We start from the raw sequence: 18,629 nt of genomic DNA, 5'->3' as shown, positions 1-18,629 counted from the left end.
CTTTTAAATTTTAGAATAGCGTAGATTCATCAGTTTCGTCTAAAATTAATTGATAGAATTAGAGAATTCTGAATCACTTTAAATTAGAATCAGTACACTCTTCAAAGTCAGTCTTGTTATCCTCATATCTAAATTCAATAGTATAAATTATGAAAAATAAATTTAAAATTTATTACAAACTCATTATAAAACTATGGACAATGATGCTGACTAAACAACATCACTAATAGATTCTTTAGACTCTCTTGTTTGAAAAATATCAAACTCTTAAACTTTCGAATGGTATAGATCAACGAGTTAGTTTTGTCTAAAATCCACTTATAAACTTGGCAAATTTTAAATCATTTTAGATCAAAATTAATAAACTTCTGAAAATATCTTTAATATATTTAATATCTAAATTCGATAGCGAGTAGTGAAATTTTGAATTGATAAAATAAAATTTAAAAATCCACTCTTGATTTAATTCACTATTTCAATTTATGCTATCAAATTTAGATCCCAGGGCATAAATACATTAAGTAAAATTTTTGATTTTAATTTGAAGTGATTTAAAATTCTGTAGGTCTATAATTAATTATAAAAGAAACTAACTAAGCTCTAGAGAAAAAGGAGTATTTCAAGAATATGAAAGATGATTTAAATATTATAAAAATTGAGTACGAGTCATCTCCTTCATGATGAATTGTTGGCATCAATCTTATATTTTCGCTATGGGGAAAGAAGAAAGGGGTTCCATGGGAAAAAAATTTATACCACCAGAGAAACAAAGAGATCAATATACTTCAAATATATAATATGAATTCCGACAATCTAATGAAGTTGAGAAACAAAGAGGTCAATATACTTCAAATATACAATATGAAATCTGACAATTTAATGAAGTCGAATCCCCGAATGAATACAATCTTTCCATATAAAAAAAATCTTTGCCTACTAGGCAAAAAGTGATTTAGATAATATCAAAACTACATGATTCAATAAAATATCATTTTAAATATTTAATAAATTTAGATTTGTCAAAATTAAGATTTAATTTGTTTAACTCAATTAATTAATTTAGTATAATTTGTGATATATTCTGTAATTTAAAATTTTACGGCAATTTATTAAATAGGGTAAACTTTATGATGTTTCTAACCATTATTCCTTAATTTTATTCCGGCAAGATCGATCCATGGCCGCACTCCCCGGTATCTAAACCCTAGCCCCCGCTGATGCTACCGCCGCCGCTTGCCACTCCATGGACTTCGCTGAGCTGGAGTCGATCGAGGGCCTCCGGTGGCCGTGGAACTCTTGGCCGTTGTCGCAGAGCGATGCGGCAGCCCTCGTCGTCCCCCTTAGTGTGATGTGCACGCCGCTCATGCCAATCGCCGACCTCCCCCTCCTCCCTTATGCCCCCCTCCTCTGCGCAGACTGCCGCGCCGCGCTTAACCCCTACGCCCGAGTCGACTACCGCGCCTCTCTCTGGTTCTGCCCTTTCTGCTCCCACAAGAACCCCTTCCCCCGCTCCTATGCCGGCATCGGCGAGAACACACTCCCCGCCGAGCTCTTCCCCACCTACAGCACTGTCGAATACGACGTTTCCAGGAACCCCCGCGCGAACCGTGATGCGGGCAGTGTGTTTGGATTCTCGACTTCTTCTGCGCCATCCTCGTCTTCATCGGAGAGGTTGGATGGGCTGCAGCTGCCGGGGCCAGCATTTGTTTTTGTGATCGATTTGTGCTCCGAGCAGGACGAGCTTCAAGCACTCAAAAATGAAATCTTGCACATTGTCGCTCGTCTACCAGAAAATGTGATGTTGGGACTGATCACATTTGGATCAATGGTGTGGGTGCATGATCTCGGTTACACTGCTTGCCCAAAAGTTATGGTTTTTCCTGGTGATCGGGAGTTGTCATCAGAGAAGGTAATCATCCAGCATTTATATCATTTGATTAGATTGTGCAGTAGTGCAGATATTTCTAGTTAAAAATTTGTATTTTGATATAGAAATTGACACAATTAGGCTCATATAAGATACTGACATGTTCTGATTGCTTCAGTGTTGAAACCATGCTGATAGTAGCAGTTGGAAATAATTGGGATTTACTTTCAATTGGAATTGTTCCTTCATGATGCTTATTCCATGTTTATAAGGATGTCCACATGATCATGTACTTGCCACACTCTACAAGAACGAGCCATATAACAACACTATTTAGGTTAATGAAGCAATATCATCAATGCAACTTAGCACATTTGCTACCTTTCATTGGTAGAATTGATCAGCTTAGTTAACTGTAGACTTTATGAAATAATCATATTATCTTAATTTAGTTTTTGTTTCACTCATTCGTTGATGTTGAATCTATCTAGTTCCCCCAAAAAGAAAATTCTTGCTTTTATTTTTCCTAGTAACCTAAACACTCATTTCAACATTCTTCTCTGTTAGACTAACTGTTGTGCATATGTTTGTCTTTTTGTTCATAGTTGATAAGGAAAGCATGATTATGAATCACATCTTCATTAATCTTACCTTTTAGTTGAGTAATAGAGTCATTATACATAAAGCTCTTAATTGCAAATCAAGTCTTTTTTAGCCATTTTGGATTAACTATTTCTTTAAGTTTTCTATTAATATCAATGTTCTAAAAAGCATTATGCATGCAGTATGTGGTTATGCCATTGCATAACATGTATGTGATAAGTGGAAGCATTTGTAGGTGATACGGTAATTTTTTAAAAATAACATAAATTATATTCAGAACAACGTAAAACATCACCTATCAAGAAAAAAAACTGGATTTAACATCTACTATATAATATGTAAACTTGAACAATTTAAGCAGTCAACATTAACAAGGCTTTCATTTAGTACTTAATAATTAAAATGATCTTCCTAAACAATATACAATTCCATATAATTTGTTGGAATATGAATCTAAGAAATGTATATAGTAAAATATACAGGACATTAACAATGCATATTATCCTATAAAAAGAAAAATGTACATATTTAACTAAGCACTATATTGGATATGCTTATTATTGTCTATTTAGTGAAATTGGTTTATCCTAATCCATATAAACTTGAACATGATGTAGAACTTAATAAGATAGAGTTTTCTTTAACCTAGGGGAGGTTATGTAGCCATAAGCACCCTATGCAATTCTCCATTGCACAAGCTTTTTAGTTGCATAATTGGCTTAGGTGAAGATTTTGTAACATAATTCTAATTGTGAAAGTTTTGTATATTCATTTTTACTCCTACTAGTCTACTTAATTTAAATTTTTAGTTTTGCATAACTGGGACTTTCTTGTCTACCTAGTGCCCATTGACCTTGAGTTGCCAAGAATTTACTTGCATAAAGACTCCTTGTCTCTGAGATTTCACTCATTGCCCAAGATCCAGTAGACTTCGACGTATCAAGACTCTACTTTGCCCAATATCAGGTCAACATTGACCAACTAGGACTTCCATTGCTCGAAGACCTATTATCTAAGACTTTCTTGCTTGGAGACTCCTTTTCTCCATGACTTTACTTGCCTATATTTCACTCCTTAGGGACTTCAACCTTATGTCATTTAGTCAACCTTGACGTGTTGGAACTTTACTATTAGCAAACAATTGGTACTTCTTGACCTGCTCGAACTTTCATCAACCTGCATAACACCTAATCCTCCATGATCTATTAGGTCCTCACTGACCCTTATTAGCATGACCTACCTGGACTTCCACTAGCAAATATCCGATCCACGTGGACGTGTCTAGACTTCCACGATCAAATTTTTGATCCTCATTGACCTACTTGGACTTCAAATTACTTGTCGGATAGTTAGTCCTCCTTGACTAGCTTAGACTTCCTCTGTCAACACCTTTTAAACTTCTCATCACTTACCAAACATCCATTTTACCTTAACTTATTTGAATTTCCACTACCAACACCGATTGAACTTCTCTAGTGTCAAGTGTTTAGTAGACTTAACCCACTTGGCTTTCCATTAATTAAGTGTCTAGTCAACTTTAATCCACTTAAACTTTCTATTTGCCAACATATGTTTAATTTTTACTAATGCATCACATGTTGGACTTTCTCATTTGCCAATGCCTATTAAATTTTTACCAATGCCAACACCTCTTGGGCTTTCCCATTTGCCAACATTTGTTGGACTTTCCCAATTGCCGACCAAGTATCTTGTCGACCTAAGGTTGATCGAACAAGTCATTTATCTTGAGTAGAGCATACTTGTTCTTAATGATTAAAGGGCAGTTTGGTGAACGAAACTTCCGCTAATATGGGGTCCCGGGACTATTGTACGTAACCTTACCTTGCTTTGCAAGAGTTTATTTTCGAGATTGGAATCCGTGACCTCTAGGCCACACAGAAGTAATTTTACCATTACGCCAACGCTCCCCTTTACTTGTTCTTAATGATGGTAGTGCATAATTACCTATAGTCAATGTAGAGTCTCGAGGATCCATCCTTCTTACCGAACAAAACTGGAGCATCCCATGGATAAAAAGTAGGGTGGATGAAACTTTTTTCTAGTAGCAAATTTTGAGCCTAGAGTGTTTAGATAATAAATACCCTATGGTCTCTAATCCCTATGAATGCCTATGGCTGTTGATATAAGGGTTTGAAGTTGTCACTTTGGCTCGAGAATCAACAATAGCATGATACTTTGACAGTCAATCCATCTCCAGAATAATACCAAATTTAGACATTTCTAGCACATGCAAATCCACTACAAGAATACGACGGACAACTCTTAATATTTTGGTTTGAGCACTCGAATTGATGGTGTCAACACTGCTAATACATAAGATCAGGGATTTGCACACCTCCTAATCTTGTATACAAACTTGATAGAAATAAAGGAATGCAAGCTACTAGTATCTATAAACTGAAATGGTATCTCGACTCCAACTTGTGCCTCATGAGTTATGGTGTATGCATGCCCTAACTTGGACTTTGCTAACTCCTCTAGGTTGAATGCAACTCAGTTTGTTCTCAGGGAGGCTAATATGCTTGCGGCATGGAGTTGAGGTGGTGGGTACTGTAAATGGTAAAGTTGCTGGCCAGATCGCAAAGGTGGGATATTCTATTGCTAGAAGGGTTGGGATCTTTGTGGACCCCTTTACTGCATAGCCTGTTTTTTTTTTTTTTTTTTTGAGGGGGGGTGGGGGGGGGGGGGGGGGGGGGGGGGGGGGGGGGGGCATGATGTAGGCTGACTCAACTGGGAATAAGATGTTGCTGCTTTATGCAGTGCCCTCAGGGTGTATTCTTTGCTTGTATGTCTCGGCAGCTTGCAATAGAAATATATATTCCGATCTAGTGACCACGCAGACGCTTTTTGGCTCTATACACCACATCTAAAACATCTTCATGTAGTCACCATCGAAGCTGCAACTACAGATTCTGAGATGGAAGTGGGTGTGAAGATTCTTATGATACTTGGCCAAGTTTTGTGGTCGTTAGGATTCTCTAGTGCTATCCCTTGCAGTTTAGGTTTGACCCTGGGCTCCTTGGCATTTGGATTGACGATATTGACTCTACTGTCTAGATTTTGAGGTTTGTAACATTTGTTGACTAATTCCTTCTCTTGGAAGACCTACTGCTATGTCATCTCAATAAAAATGGCTTGATGTAGTGACTCATGGTAGGTACCCTTAGGAAATTCAGACATCCTAATCCGAATGTATCTTGCAAGTCCATGCGTAGAGTGAAGCATATGATCATAGTACCGAGCTACCATATGTGGGTAAAATTCAACAAGCCATCCCGCATTTTGTTACTTTGTATGAGATTCATGAATTCTTGGAGTCAAGCAATGTAAAATACTGTAGGATAATAGTGTCTCTTTAACACCTTTAGGAATAAATGCCAAGAGATAATCTGATTTGCAAAGATAGTCTTTTCTATAACATCATGCCCACTGAAATGGCAGGTGGCTAACCCCACCATCTTTGCATCCAAACACGACATATACTCGAAGGTGTACTCAATGCACTTCCCAAAGGCCATTGCTTTCGAGGAAGAATGTAAATGATCTTTTGCTGATCTAGCAAGCAAAGGAATATGGATTTTGTCCACAAGTACATCTTTTATGAAGGTAGTCAAGTCATCTATAGGCGCTCCCCAAGGATCACTTTTAGACCCTATTACAGGTTGCGCATTTGATTGACAATCAACTCTTGCACCGGGATCAGATTGAGCTCTTGGTAATGTCTCTGAGATGGAGATGGGTGCACCATCCGATCAACTCTTGAGCAGTACACACACATCTACTTGTACAACCACAATGATAACCACGGGCATGGGCAGCTCCAACTCGTGGCATCACCTGACAAAAACCAAATACTTTTTTTAGATAATCAATCATAATTACGATTGAAAATATTAAAACAACAGATAAAAAGAACCCCAGAGGTACACCTCAACTTATGTGTAAATTCTTGTATAAAAAATTCATAAAATAGAAAACAAAAACCTAGAAAATAGGAAACTCACATTTAAATTGCAAACTGAGCTCTAGTACCAAGTAAACTAAAAATTATAAACTAAAACCCAAAAAATAGGAAACACACAAATTTAAAGTGCAAATTGGGCTCTAATACCAAGTAAAACTGACATGCCGTAGGGTGTAATCTTCACTCTGCAAGAGGTACCGCACTTGGTGACAATGTGATAAAAAGGAAACCAAGAGTCATGCAGATAATTACTAACTCAAGATAATCAAAGAAATTAAACAAACTATATATCTATATATTTGACTGAGCATGTCTTCATGGGGGGCTCTCCTCTTTGTGAGGTAGGATGAAAATTTGAAACTCTGCATAGATTATAGTTGAATGCATTAGTTGTGAAGACCAAATACCCTTTTCCCCACACAGATGACTTGCATTGGATTATATGTCTGAAGATGTTCTGACCTAGTCAGTTTATCATTAACTTGGGATGAGAAGCTCAGATATCTAGAAGACGACCTACAGAACTCATTATGATTATTATTAATTTCAGATGATGCCTTTTGGGCTTATGAATGCTTGAACTGCCTTCACGGATCTACTGAACAGTGTTTTCCGTATCACATAGACTGGTTTGTGATCATCTTCATTGATAATGTTCTGGTCTACTCTTGGTCTGTGCTGCAGCTTGAAGGTTGGTTCTAGAAACTTGGGAGAGGGGTTGTACACTAAGTTCAGTAAACATGCATTTTGTCTTTGGTGATCATCTTCATTGATGATGTTATGGTTTACTCCAGGTCTGTGGTTGAGCTTGAAGGTTGGTTCTAGGGATTGTGGAGAGGGTTTGTCTGAAAGTTCAGAATGCATTCTGTCTTTAGTGCGTTTCCTTATGCATATAGTTTCTGTATAGCACATTTTTATCAATCCAAAGAAGATTGACAAGTTACCAAGTGGGAGCAATTTAAGTTTGTTAGGCAGATCTGTAGCTTTCTGGTTTTAGCTGGCTACTGGCAACAATTTGTTGAGGGACCCTCTAAGTTTGCTTCATTTTTCACCTGGTTGAGAAGAAAAGAGGTCATGCTCGTTTATGATGAGGTTTGTGAAACCAACTTTTGGGATCTTAAGCAAAAGTTAATGAGCTTTCCTATATTTCCATCCCCTTTAGCGAAGATGGATTTGTCCTCTATATGAATGTGTCAAACTAAGGCTTAGAAGATGGATTTGATGCAATTTAGTGGTGTCTTATACATCTAGACAATTGATGGATAATGTGCAAAATTATCTACTTCATGACCTAAATATGCCATCCGTCATTTTTGCTCATAAGATTTGGAGACACCACACATTTGATATCTTCATCAACCACAAGAGTTTGAAGTACATTTTCACTCAGTGAGAGTTGAATCTGCGCAGAGGAGATGGATGAAATTTCAAAAGGATTACAACTGCACTATCAATTGTCACCTTGGTTAGAACACTATGGAAGATGCATCAAGTAAGAAATCCAAAGCTAGTCTTGGGTCATTACAGGGTAGCAGTCATAATTGCTAGTTCTCACAGATCTACCTGAAAGAGGTGCATCAGTCTCATAATGGCATCTTGGTTTCCCCCATGGCCCAGTTTACCTGTAGCCAATTAAGGAGTGGGGTATGCAGGATCGGTTGCTTCAGGTTATTACCTGAAAGTTTCAACAGAGCCCTAAATTAGAGTTCTCTTGCGGTGATAATGGAGTTTAACAATTCTGCTGCAGGTTGTGTGTTCCTAAGTTACATCCTGTCAAGGAAAAGCTGCTGTATGAGACTTATTAGTACTGCTTTGAAGTGAACCAGAGTATACCGCTTGCACATTCAGAGACTTTAAGAAGCTTTATTGGTAGCTTAATGTTTAGTCTGTCAGTAGAGAACTGGAGGCTTGCAGTACCATTATAGATGATTCAAATTCTTGAGTGGAAGTGGGAGTTCATCACTATGTGGTTCGACTACCGAGATCACAAAAGATACACGTGCAATTTGGGTTTCTAGACTTAACAAAGTCTACACACTTTTGCCTATTTATCGGACTGATGCATTGGATTGTTTAGCCAAGCTCTATTGCAGGGAGATTGTGAGGCTGCATGGATTCCTTTGAACATTGTTTGAGACTGACCTTTCAGCTCAAGATTCTGATGAAATCTGCAGAAGTCTTTGGGACTGAGTTTCATTTTAGCTCTTCCTTTTATCCCAGATTGATGGTAATCAGAGCATACAATCCAAACCTTAGGGAACCTGAGAGCTTGTGTGTTCGATTTTCAGGGGTAATGGGGGATCACATGTACTTGATTGAGTTCACTTAGAATAATAGCTATGATTTGTCTGTTCATGTGGCACCTTTCGAGGCTCTTTATAGATGAGCTTATAGATCACCAATATTATGGGAGAAATCAGTGTGATACTATAGCCTCTTTCATAGAAATTTTATTGGCCTTTTACCTGTGAAACTGATTTTCAGTTATGGTTTTTGCTTATTTTGACTTTTGAGATTCATCTTATTTAAGAGCTTTCCATTTGTTAATCCCACATTATAATCATGCATGTTATGGCAACAAAGGTATAAATATACTTGTGAAGCTGTCTTTTGCATGCTTGGACCATTAACATGAGATAAGTAAATAATCCTTTTCATGTTCAGCATGTTCAGACACCAGTAAGATTACTTATAGAAATTGATCATTTACAATTCATATTTCTCATTTATTAATTTGAAATGTTGTTTAGGCCCTAGGTAAGTATTCTTGCAGCAATTGATGGCCATTTTTATGCCTTCTACACTGATATAATTTGACAGTCCGGTGGTTTTGAATGTATGGGTACTATCTCCTTTTGGCTCTACATTAGGTTGTATGCCTATTTAAGCGAAAAGCCTAGTTCATTTTCTTTTATTTGGGTCCTTGTGACAAATCTGTCATAGGATGTATTTTCTGAAGGTTATCTTGGTTGTACTTCTAACCAAGTGTGTTTGTTTTGTTTATAACTTGTTAAAACATGACACTCAATTGCTCCTACGGCATTTTTACTTGGTTTGTAGAACTTGTGAGAACATGATACTCAATTCCTCTTAGCCTTTCTAATCTTTCTCATTGATTTGAACCTTTCAGATCCAAGAATTCATGGGAATCTCTAATCATTCTACATTGGGAATGGTTCGGTCCATTCAAAAACATGCATTTTTGCTACCTGTTTCTGAATGTGAATTCAACTTTACGACATGGGTGGAAGAACTCAATTGTACACGGAATTCTTTACCAGGTCACCGTCCAACAAGGGCTGTGGGTGCTGCAATATCAATAGCAGTAGCTCTTCTGGAGGGTTGCACACCTTATAATGTTGGTCGAGTGATGGTTTTCACATCTGGACCTGCTACAATTGGTCCTGGCATGATTACAGACACTGATCTAAGTATATCCATTCGAACACACCGAGATCTTGTAAATGGTCATGCCCCGTTCACTGAAAAAGCTCGTAATTTCTACAAGAAACTAGCTCAGAGATTGTCTGATACTTCAGTTGTTCTTGACCTCTTTGCATGCTCACTTGATCAGGTTGGGGCAGCAGAGATGAGGTATCCTATTGAAACATCTGGCGGTGTTTTGGTTTTAGCAGATTCATTTGAGTCGGAACAGTTCAGGAAGTGTTTAAATCACATTTTTAGAAATGAAGGCACAAGTCACCTTAATATGAACTTTGATGCAACCATTGAGATAGTTACTACCAAGGAAGTTAAAATTTGTGGAGCCTTGGGGCCTTGCATGTCACTTCGAAAAAAGAACAACTCAGTGAGTGATAAGGAAGTTGGCCATGGTGGAATGTGGAAGATGAACACTGTTACAAGCAAAACATGCATTGCGTTCATCTTCCAAGTCAGCGCCAGTCGTGATGTGGAGTCACCAACTGTCTTCTTTGTGCAGTTCATGACACGTTATCGTCATGGGAATGGTGGATTTCGCCTAAGGGTTACTACTGCTGCTAGGAGATGGGTTAAGCTCAGCTCTCCAGAACTAACTGATGGGTTTGATCAAGAGGCTGCTGCAACTGTCATGGCTAGACTGGCAGCACAGAGGGCTGAGGAATATTATGCTCGTGATGTCATCAGATGGTTGGATAAGATGCTCATACGTTTTACAGCAAAATTTGGGGACTATATGCCAGAAGATCCATCAACATTTCGATTATCATCAAATTTTTCCCTCTATCCGCAGTTCATGTATTACTTGCGGAGATCACAGTTCATTGATGTCTTTAACAGCACCCCAGATGAGACTGCCTTCTTCAGGTTGATGCTGAATCGAGAAGGGGTGATCGGTTCGCTTGTCATGATCCAGCCTACGTTGTTCCAGTACTCATTCGATGGGCCACCTATTCCCGTGTTACTCGATGTTAGCTCAATCTCCCCTGATGTTATTTTGCTCTTTGATTCTTATTTTCACATAGTGATTCAGTATGGATCAAAGATCGCCCAGTGGAGGAAACTTGGGTACGGCAAGGACCCAAATCATGAAAACTTTCGGAAACTGCTGGAGGCACCAGAGATTGATGCCGAGGCTCTAATAGAAGATCGGATACCGGTCCCGAAGCTGATTAAGTGTGATCAGCATGGAAGCCAAGCAAGGTTCCTACTTGCAAGGCTAAATCCATCTGTGACTCAGAAGACAGTGGTTACTGATGGTTCGGATATTATATTTACTGATGATGTGAGCTTGCAAGTATTTATAGAGCACTTGCAAGAATTGGCTGTCCAGGGTTGATAACCTATCGTATGTATACAATATCGGTGTTTTGTAGGGTGAGTTTTTTTTTGTTTATTTGTTGATTTGCCCACATGTATTTTTAGTGCAGAAGCGTTGCTGAACTACAATGGAGAAGACAAAATCTCTATCATTAAACCCACAGTTTGGCTTCTTCCATGATCATCGCCTTTACAACTCATGCAGTGACCGTGCATCAAATCAAAGATAAAACCAGGCATAAGCTAAAGTTATGTTCTTTGCAAACATAAGCTTTGATTTCTTTTATACCACCAAATCAACTCATGTTAGTGGAAAGGTAGACAACGTGAGGCACATGATACAACACTAAGATAATTGTTACACGAAACCTGAACTAAAATAAAGTTGTTATAAATTGACTATTAATATTCTTGGATGCAGTTGATGAAATCATCTAGTTAAGACAAGGCTAACTTGCTAAACCAATATGTTTTTTGCTAACAATAAAAATAAACATTCTACTACAATATTTGAAAAAGAGCTTGAATGCTCATTCTACCTAACATTTTTATAATGGACATCAATCTTAAGAATCTTAGAATGTGGACAGCAAATGCGTGCGTGTGTGTGTGATTTTGCTTCCTCGGAGTTTTTTTTTTATTTTTTAAAATTTGTTTATGTATTTATTTTTGATTTGTGATTAAACTATTTAGGATTTTACTTTTAGGATTTAAGAGTTAATTTGTAGTATTAAATATAAAAAAATTGTAAAATAAAAAAAAATAAAATTTTAAATGACTTAATTGCAAGTTAAAAAAATATTTAAAAAAAATTATGGATGCACATTGATGCACAATTGCGGATGATGCGTTGCGCAAGTGTGTGTGTGTGTGATTTTGCATCCTCGGAATTTTTTTTATTTTTTAAAATTTGTTTATGTGTTTATTTTTGATTTGTGATTAAATTGTTTAGGATTTAAGAGTTAATTTATAGTATTAAATATAAAAAAATTTTAAAATAAAATTTTAAATGACTTAATTGCAAGTTAAAAAAATAAAAAAAATTTGTGGATGAATAGTGATGTACAATTGCGCATGATGCATTGTGCAAGATATCACAATTCTATATTAAAAAAAAAGAAAAAATAATCATTTTCATTTCCATGAAATTATATATGTTCAACTAATATTTGAATTATATCATATTAGTTTTTAGTTTTATTGTTGTTAATCATAATTCAAACTGAGTTGAGCAATGTTAGAATTGTCGACTCATGGTAGCCGCCTAACTTAAACTAAAATGGGTCAAGCCATGTCAATTGCGCATGATGCATCGCGCAAGATATCACAATTCTATGTTTAAAAAGAGAGAAAGCGTATAAAATGCCTTCAGGTAAAATAATCATTTTCATTTCCATGAAGTTATATATGTTCAACTAATATTTAAATTATATTATATTAGTTTTTATTTTTATCGCTGTTAATCCTAATTCAAACCGAGTTGAGCTATGTTAGAGTTGTTGACTCATGGTAGCCGCCTGACTTAAACTAAAATGGGTCAAGCCATGTTGGACCAGTATTAAAGGCTGGTTCATGTTGAACCTAGGGATCATGGTTCGAGGGTTTAGGTCGTGCCAGATATGCCACATTTTAGTCCATTCCTTTTTAGGACAGGCAGCCCCGCACAGTCCAACCCTTATAGGGCGACCCAAATCGGTGATGGGCCTGCCTTGGTTATGGATGGCCTGGCCTCGATTGCGATGTCTAGTTCCTTTTCCAATCAACTCCATCGACGTTGTAATCCTTAGAGATAAGTAATTTCTTTTGATTAATCAATTTCACTTGATTATTGGAGGTCGATCCCCTCGAAGTAATTACCCAATCTCGATTCTTAGTTTCCTTCGATTTTTCATGCGATAGGAAACAGATTCTTATCAACTTGGTATCAGAGCATCAAATTCGTTCACACCTCAAGTACATGCCCACTAACAAGCGTATGATCTTAACCCGACTTCAAGAGAAGAATATCTACTCTAACATGACGACTGAAGGAGCTCAACCTGACAACAAATGAGTTATAAAATTTGAAGCTAAGCACGAGGCATGGATGGATAAACTAGAAAAAATTATAGCATCCTTGGTCACAATAGTACAAGAATTGAAGAATCCTTTAGATGAGGACTCTCACTCAAGCAACCCAATCAAAAGGGAGGTAAATCAACAATCTCAACAACGATAATACAACTGCAGAGCTAACTCATATGAAGATCGGGAGCACAACTTTCCACGTATAAAGGTGGAATTTCCCCATTGGGAAAACGACGATCCGATTGGATGGATTTCGAGGGTTGAAATTTTTTTCATTTCCACAACACATTGGATTATGCAAAGGTAGAACTAGTATCTATAAATCTTGAAGGCGATGCCATCCAGTGGTATGACTGACTTGAGGCATGCCATGGACCTCCAACATGGAAGAATTTTAAAGAAGAACTCCTTAATCGATTTGGTCCCTTCGAGTATGAGAATATTGATGGAGAGTTGGCCAAAATTCGCCAGACTACAATCATATTGGAGTACCAAGGACGATTCGAGCGACTCTCCAATCGAACTCGTGATTGGTCTGAAAAGCAATTATTAGGCACTTTTATTAAAGGACTTTGCTTTGACGTACGACGAGAAGTGAAAATGAATCAACTCTACACCATGAAGGCAACCTTATCCATTGCACGACTACAAGAAAAGATAAATGATGAAGGAAGAAAAAATAACAAGTTATTCGTGAAAACATACTTTGTTTCTCAAGAAATCACAAAGTAACAAAAGAAGAGATTAAGGAACTAACGACAAAATGACTTTGTTGGCGTTGTGATGAAAAGTGACATCGTGGTCATTAATGTAAGCAAAGGAGACTGTTGATGATTGAACCCATAGAGAATTCTGAGGAAGAAGATGATGAAGGTGAAACGCAAGAAGACATCAATGAAGTACAAGATGACTTTATGATTATATCAGTTCATGCATTAGAAGAGCTTCAAATTCCGCAAACAATGAAGGTAAAATGATTTATTAAAAAACAATAAATGACAATACTTATAGACTTAGGAAGCACCAATAATTTTCTAGACTCAACTTTGGTAAGAAGGCTTAAACAGAAAGTAGAGCAAACATTTACATTTGATGTCAAGGTGGCAGATAGAAGATCACTTACAAGTCTAAGAAAGTGTGACAATGTTAAATTTTTTTTTGCCTAATTATGAATTAACCACAGAGCTCTTTCTTCTACCACTAGATGGATGTGATGTTGTACTTGGAGCATAATGATTGAGGATATTAGGAGACATAATATGAAATTTCGCTTAGCTAACAATGCACTTCCAAGATCAAGGAAAAGAAGTTTGCATTAATGGCGAGAAACAAGATACAATCACATCAATCAGTAGCTATCAAATAGAACGGTTGTTAGAGAAAGATTGTTCCATATTTCTCATGCAACTCTCCGTCAAGAAGGAACTTAAAGGTACATCATATAATTCCCAAGAATTAGAGATGTTTCTTTCAAAATTTTTCAAGTTATTTGCCGAGTCGAAGGGACTTCCTCCACCCCATTCACATGATCATCGTATACCTCTAATATTAGGGAGTGCACCAACAAATGTTAGACCTTATCACTATCCTCACATTCAGAAGGAGGAAATTGAGAAAATTGTACAGGACATGCTTCAAGCTGGTATCGTTCGCCCTAGTGTAAGTCCATATTCCTCCTCAGTGTTGCTTGTACGAAAGAAAAATAGAAATTGACGAATGTGCATGGATTACCATGCGTTCAATAAAATTATAGTGAAAGATAAGTATCTCATCTTCATCATTGATGAATTGCTTGATGCATTAGGAGATGCCTCATTCATCTCGAAGTTGTATCTTCACTCAGGTTTCCATCAGATAAGAATTCATTAGTTAGATATTCTGAAAATAACTTTTCGAATCCATGATGGTCATTATGAATTTTTAGTCATACCATTTGGCTCAACTAACACACCTTCCACCTTCCAAAGTTTGATGAACGATATCTTCAGGCCTTATCTTAGTAAGTTTGTGTTGATTTTCTTTGATGATATTCATATTTATAGTTCATCATTTTTGTAAAAATTATGAAAAGATTAGTGCTCCACTAACATCTTTATTGAAGAAAGATGCATTTAAATGGTGTCCTGAAGCAAAAGAAATATTTCAAAAATTAAAGGAGGTTATGATGACAACACTCGTTCTTGCATTATTTGATTTCAATAAACTATTTGTCATTGAAATGACAACACTCATTCTTGCATTATCTGATTTCAATAAACTATTTGTCATTGAAGCGGTTCTTATGCAAGACGGACGACCATTAGCTTTTATTAGCAAGGCACTATCTCCCCTACATCTTGATGTCTATCTATGATAAAGAAATGTTAGCTATCAAAATGAAGACCCTAGCTCCTTGACCGATGCTTTTAAATACGAACTGACCATAAGAGCCTTAAGTTCATTTTAGATCAACATGTCTCTAATATGGATCAACAAAAATGGATCGAGAGGCTCTTGGGATATGATTATGAAATCATTTATAAGAAGGGAATTGAGAATACAGTAGTTGATGTTTTATCTCGCCTTCCTAATCAAATGGAGTTTGCTGTTATATCTTTAGTGACTTGCTACAACTTGGACAATATAAAAAGAGAGGTAAAGGAAAGTTCATTTGCCCAAGCTCTCGTTCAAAACATACTACAAAATTTATCGTCGGAACTCCGCTATTCTTGAGATGGAGAAATTTTATAATATAAAGATAGAATCTTCCTTCTAACCATCAATGGAAAAAAGAGTGATATTAGAGGAATTCATTCTTCATTAGTTGCTAGACATTCTAGTTTCCTACGCACATATAAATAAATTTCATGGGTTTTCTATTGGAAGAGAATGAAAAAAGACATCAAAAATTTTATTACTGAATGTGATGTATGTCAACGAAACAAAGGAGAAAAATATAGCAAGACCGGGTCTTCTTCAACCCCTCCCTATACCTGAACAAATATGAATAGACATTTTCATGGATTTCATAGGTGGGTTACTAACATCACAAGGACAAACTACTATTATGGTGGTCGTTGATCGCCTCACAAAATATGTCCATTTTTGTTTGTTATCACATCCTTTTTTTTTGCTTGTGTTGCTCAAGCATTTGTTGACCAGATAATCAAACTACATATGCTACCAAGATCTATTGTCACTGATAGAGATCCGATTTTTATGAGTAGATTTTGGAAGGAATTATTTCAAATGCAGAGCACTAAATTTAATTTTAGTACATCCTATCACCTACAGTTGGATGGACAAACAGAGGTGGTTAATTGATACTTAGAGAATTATTTACGTTGCTTAACTGGTGATAAACCAAAGGAATGTGTTCATTGGCTTCCGTGGGTAGCATGGTGGTACAATATGACTTACCACTCAACTACTAAGATTACATCATTTGAGGTTGTATATGGATGTGCACCACCCTCAATCAACGCATATGCAAATGGATCAACAAACGTGCATCAAGTAGACCAAAACCTATGTGCAAGAGATCAAATATTGCAATTTTTAATAAACAACATATGCAATGTACAAGCAAGAATGAAATAATTAGCCGACAAACATTGTTCAAAAAGAGAATTTGCAATAAGAGATTAGGTTTTTCTTAGACTTTAACCATTCAAGTAGACTTCTATCTGTACTTCAATCTCTATGAAATGTTAGAGTTTAATTGTTACCTGTTCTTGTGTGATTATTCGGCTTGGATCGCTCATGTCGGAGGAACAATCACAAAGGAAAGTACCTCAGACTTCCACAAATCAAATCCTCTATTCTGGGTGTTTTTCCTCTTCTCCGACAGTTTGGAAATCCTCTGCTCGCTTCACTTGGACACACACCTAGTGTACTGGTATGATCGCTCCCCCTTTTTCTTAGGGTTTTCCTCTCCCATTTAATAGGAAGAGGAAGCATCGCTCACGGAGTGCACATCGAGCAGTTACCGAAACTGCTTACATGAAATTGTCACTAAAATTTTATGGCCCTTACAATGTACTAGTGATAAATTTACTTCTCAATAACATCTCCAAGTGAATTCTGAAGGTGAAATTAAATTTTAATATCGTACTATTTTTAAAAAAAAATTGTGAAGAAAGACAATCAAACGACGATCGAGTTATTAATTCAGTGGAACAACTTATCTATTGATGATGCAATATGAGAGTTATATGACATAATTCAAGAAAATTTTTAAAATTTATTGCTAATTAATTTTGAGGACAAGATTATTTTAAAAAATAAAGGAATAATACGATTTCTTAATAAATTTATTCAAATGAATTTTTTTAAGATAAGTTATTAGATTATTTTTTCTTGAAAAGATATTGCGAGACGTTATGTAATCGAGATCAGTGTTTTAAAAGGCGTTCTGGAGGCGTGCCCCGAGGCTCGCCCCGGGGCGAGGCGTTCCAATGCTGTCCTTGGGCGATGGAATAAGGCGTAAGTGTTGTGAGGCGTACGCCCAGAACTTCAAAGCATTCGCCTGGGCGTTAGAGGCTTACGCCTGATGCCTCGAGCGTAAAGGGGCTTACGCCCGACGCCTCCTGCGCCTCGTCGGGGTGTCTGTCGTCGGCCAAGCTATCTCTGTTTCTGTGGCGTCGTACTCCGCCGCACCGACGATCATTGACTCGGGGACGGTGATCACGCGGCTCCCGCAGGAGGTTTACGCCGCGCTGAGCGGCGCGGTGGCTGAGGCGATGAAGGGGCGAGGGGCGGTGCCGGCGCTGGCGTTCTCGATCCTCGACACGTGCTTCCGCGGGAGTCTCCGGCGGCTAGCGGTGCCCGCGGTGGAGATGGTGTTCCAGGATGGCACTACCCTGAGGCTCGCGGCGGCCAACGTGATGATCGACGTGGACGAGGAGACGACGTTCCTGGCCTTTGCGTCGGCGGGGAGGGTGGCCATCAACGACAACAAACTGCAGGAGACGTTCAGTCTTAATTTTATCTAATTTTATTATATCTATTTATATTTTTAAAATATTTTTTATAATATATATCATATTTTTATATATTTAAAAATTAAAAATTTACAGGGCTTACGCCACGCCTCGGGTCTTTCGCCCTGTGTGGACGGATGGTAAACGCCTTCACCTTTTAAAACACTGATCGAGATAAATAATTTATTTTAATTAATCAATTTCAAGGTCGAAGCGATCACCCGATTCTTATTTTTCTTCGATTTTTCAGATTTTCCACGATAGGATACGGGTTTCTATCTGTCTCCGCTGGCTCCCTCTTCTCCGCGACGCTGCCTCCGCGTCTGCCGACCGAAATCCCCTGATCGGCGCCCCTTCTCCGCCTCCCTTTCCGCCACTGGCGAAGAAA

General features: G+C 37.5%; 2 protein-coding genes across 2 annotated transcripts; both read left to right on the top strand.

Moving 5' to 3' along the window:
- The first annotated feature begins 1,168 nt into the window (after positions 1–1,168).
- Positions 1,169–11,268, top strand: LOC141817273 (protein transport protein SEC23 G). Its single transcript, XM_074704951.1, has 2 exons — positions 1,169–1,909; positions 9,586–11,268. Exons 1-2 carry the CDS (start codon positions 1,244–1,246, stop codon positions 11,230–11,232), a joined length of 2,313 nt encoding a protein of 770 aa, XP_074561052.1. The 5' UTR covers positions 1,169–1,243; the 3' UTR covers positions 11,233–11,268.
- Positions 11,269–17,716: 6,448 nt separating this feature from the next.
- On the top strand, positions 17,717–18,253 carry LOC141817275 (aspartyl protease family protein At5g10770-like). Its single transcript, XM_074704952.1, has 2 exons — positions 17,717–17,744; positions 17,829–18,253. Exons 1-2 carry the CDS (start codon positions 17,717–17,719, stop codon positions 18,251–18,253), a joined length of 453 nt encoding a protein of 150 aa, XP_074561053.1.
- Positions 18,254–18,629: the final 376 nt, after the last annotated feature.

Source organism: Curcuma longa, unplaced genomic scaffold, assembly GCF_044706935.1.
Source record: "Curcuma longa cultivar G26 ecotype Majalengka, Jawa Barat unplaced genomic scaffold, ITB_CL_G26_1.1 contig_19948, whole genome shotgun sequence".
NCBI classification, from domain to species: Eukaryota; Viridiplantae; Streptophyta; class Magnoliopsida; order Zingiberales; family Zingiberaceae; genus Curcuma; species Curcuma longa.
The sequence above is the reverse complement of the archived record's forward strand: the minus strand, read 5'-3'. Positions and strand labels throughout refer to the sequence as shown.

Coding starts and splice junctions, on each gene's coding strand:
- LOC141817275 (XM_074704952.1), top strand. CDS start 17,717: ATGCTGTCCTTGGGCGATGGAATAAGGC. Junction 17,745..17,828: donor CTTGGGCGATGGAATAAGGC/GTAAGTGTTGTG, acceptor TCGAGCGTAAAG/GGGCTTACGCCCGACGCCTC.
- LOC141817273 (XM_074704951.1), top strand. CDS start 1,244: ATGGACTTCGCTGAGCTGGAGTCGATCGAGGGCCTCCGGTGGCCGTGG. Junction 1,910..9,585: donor GGGAGTTGTCATCAGAGAAG/GTAATCATCCAG, acceptor TGAACCTTTCAG/ATCCAAGAATTCATGGGAAT.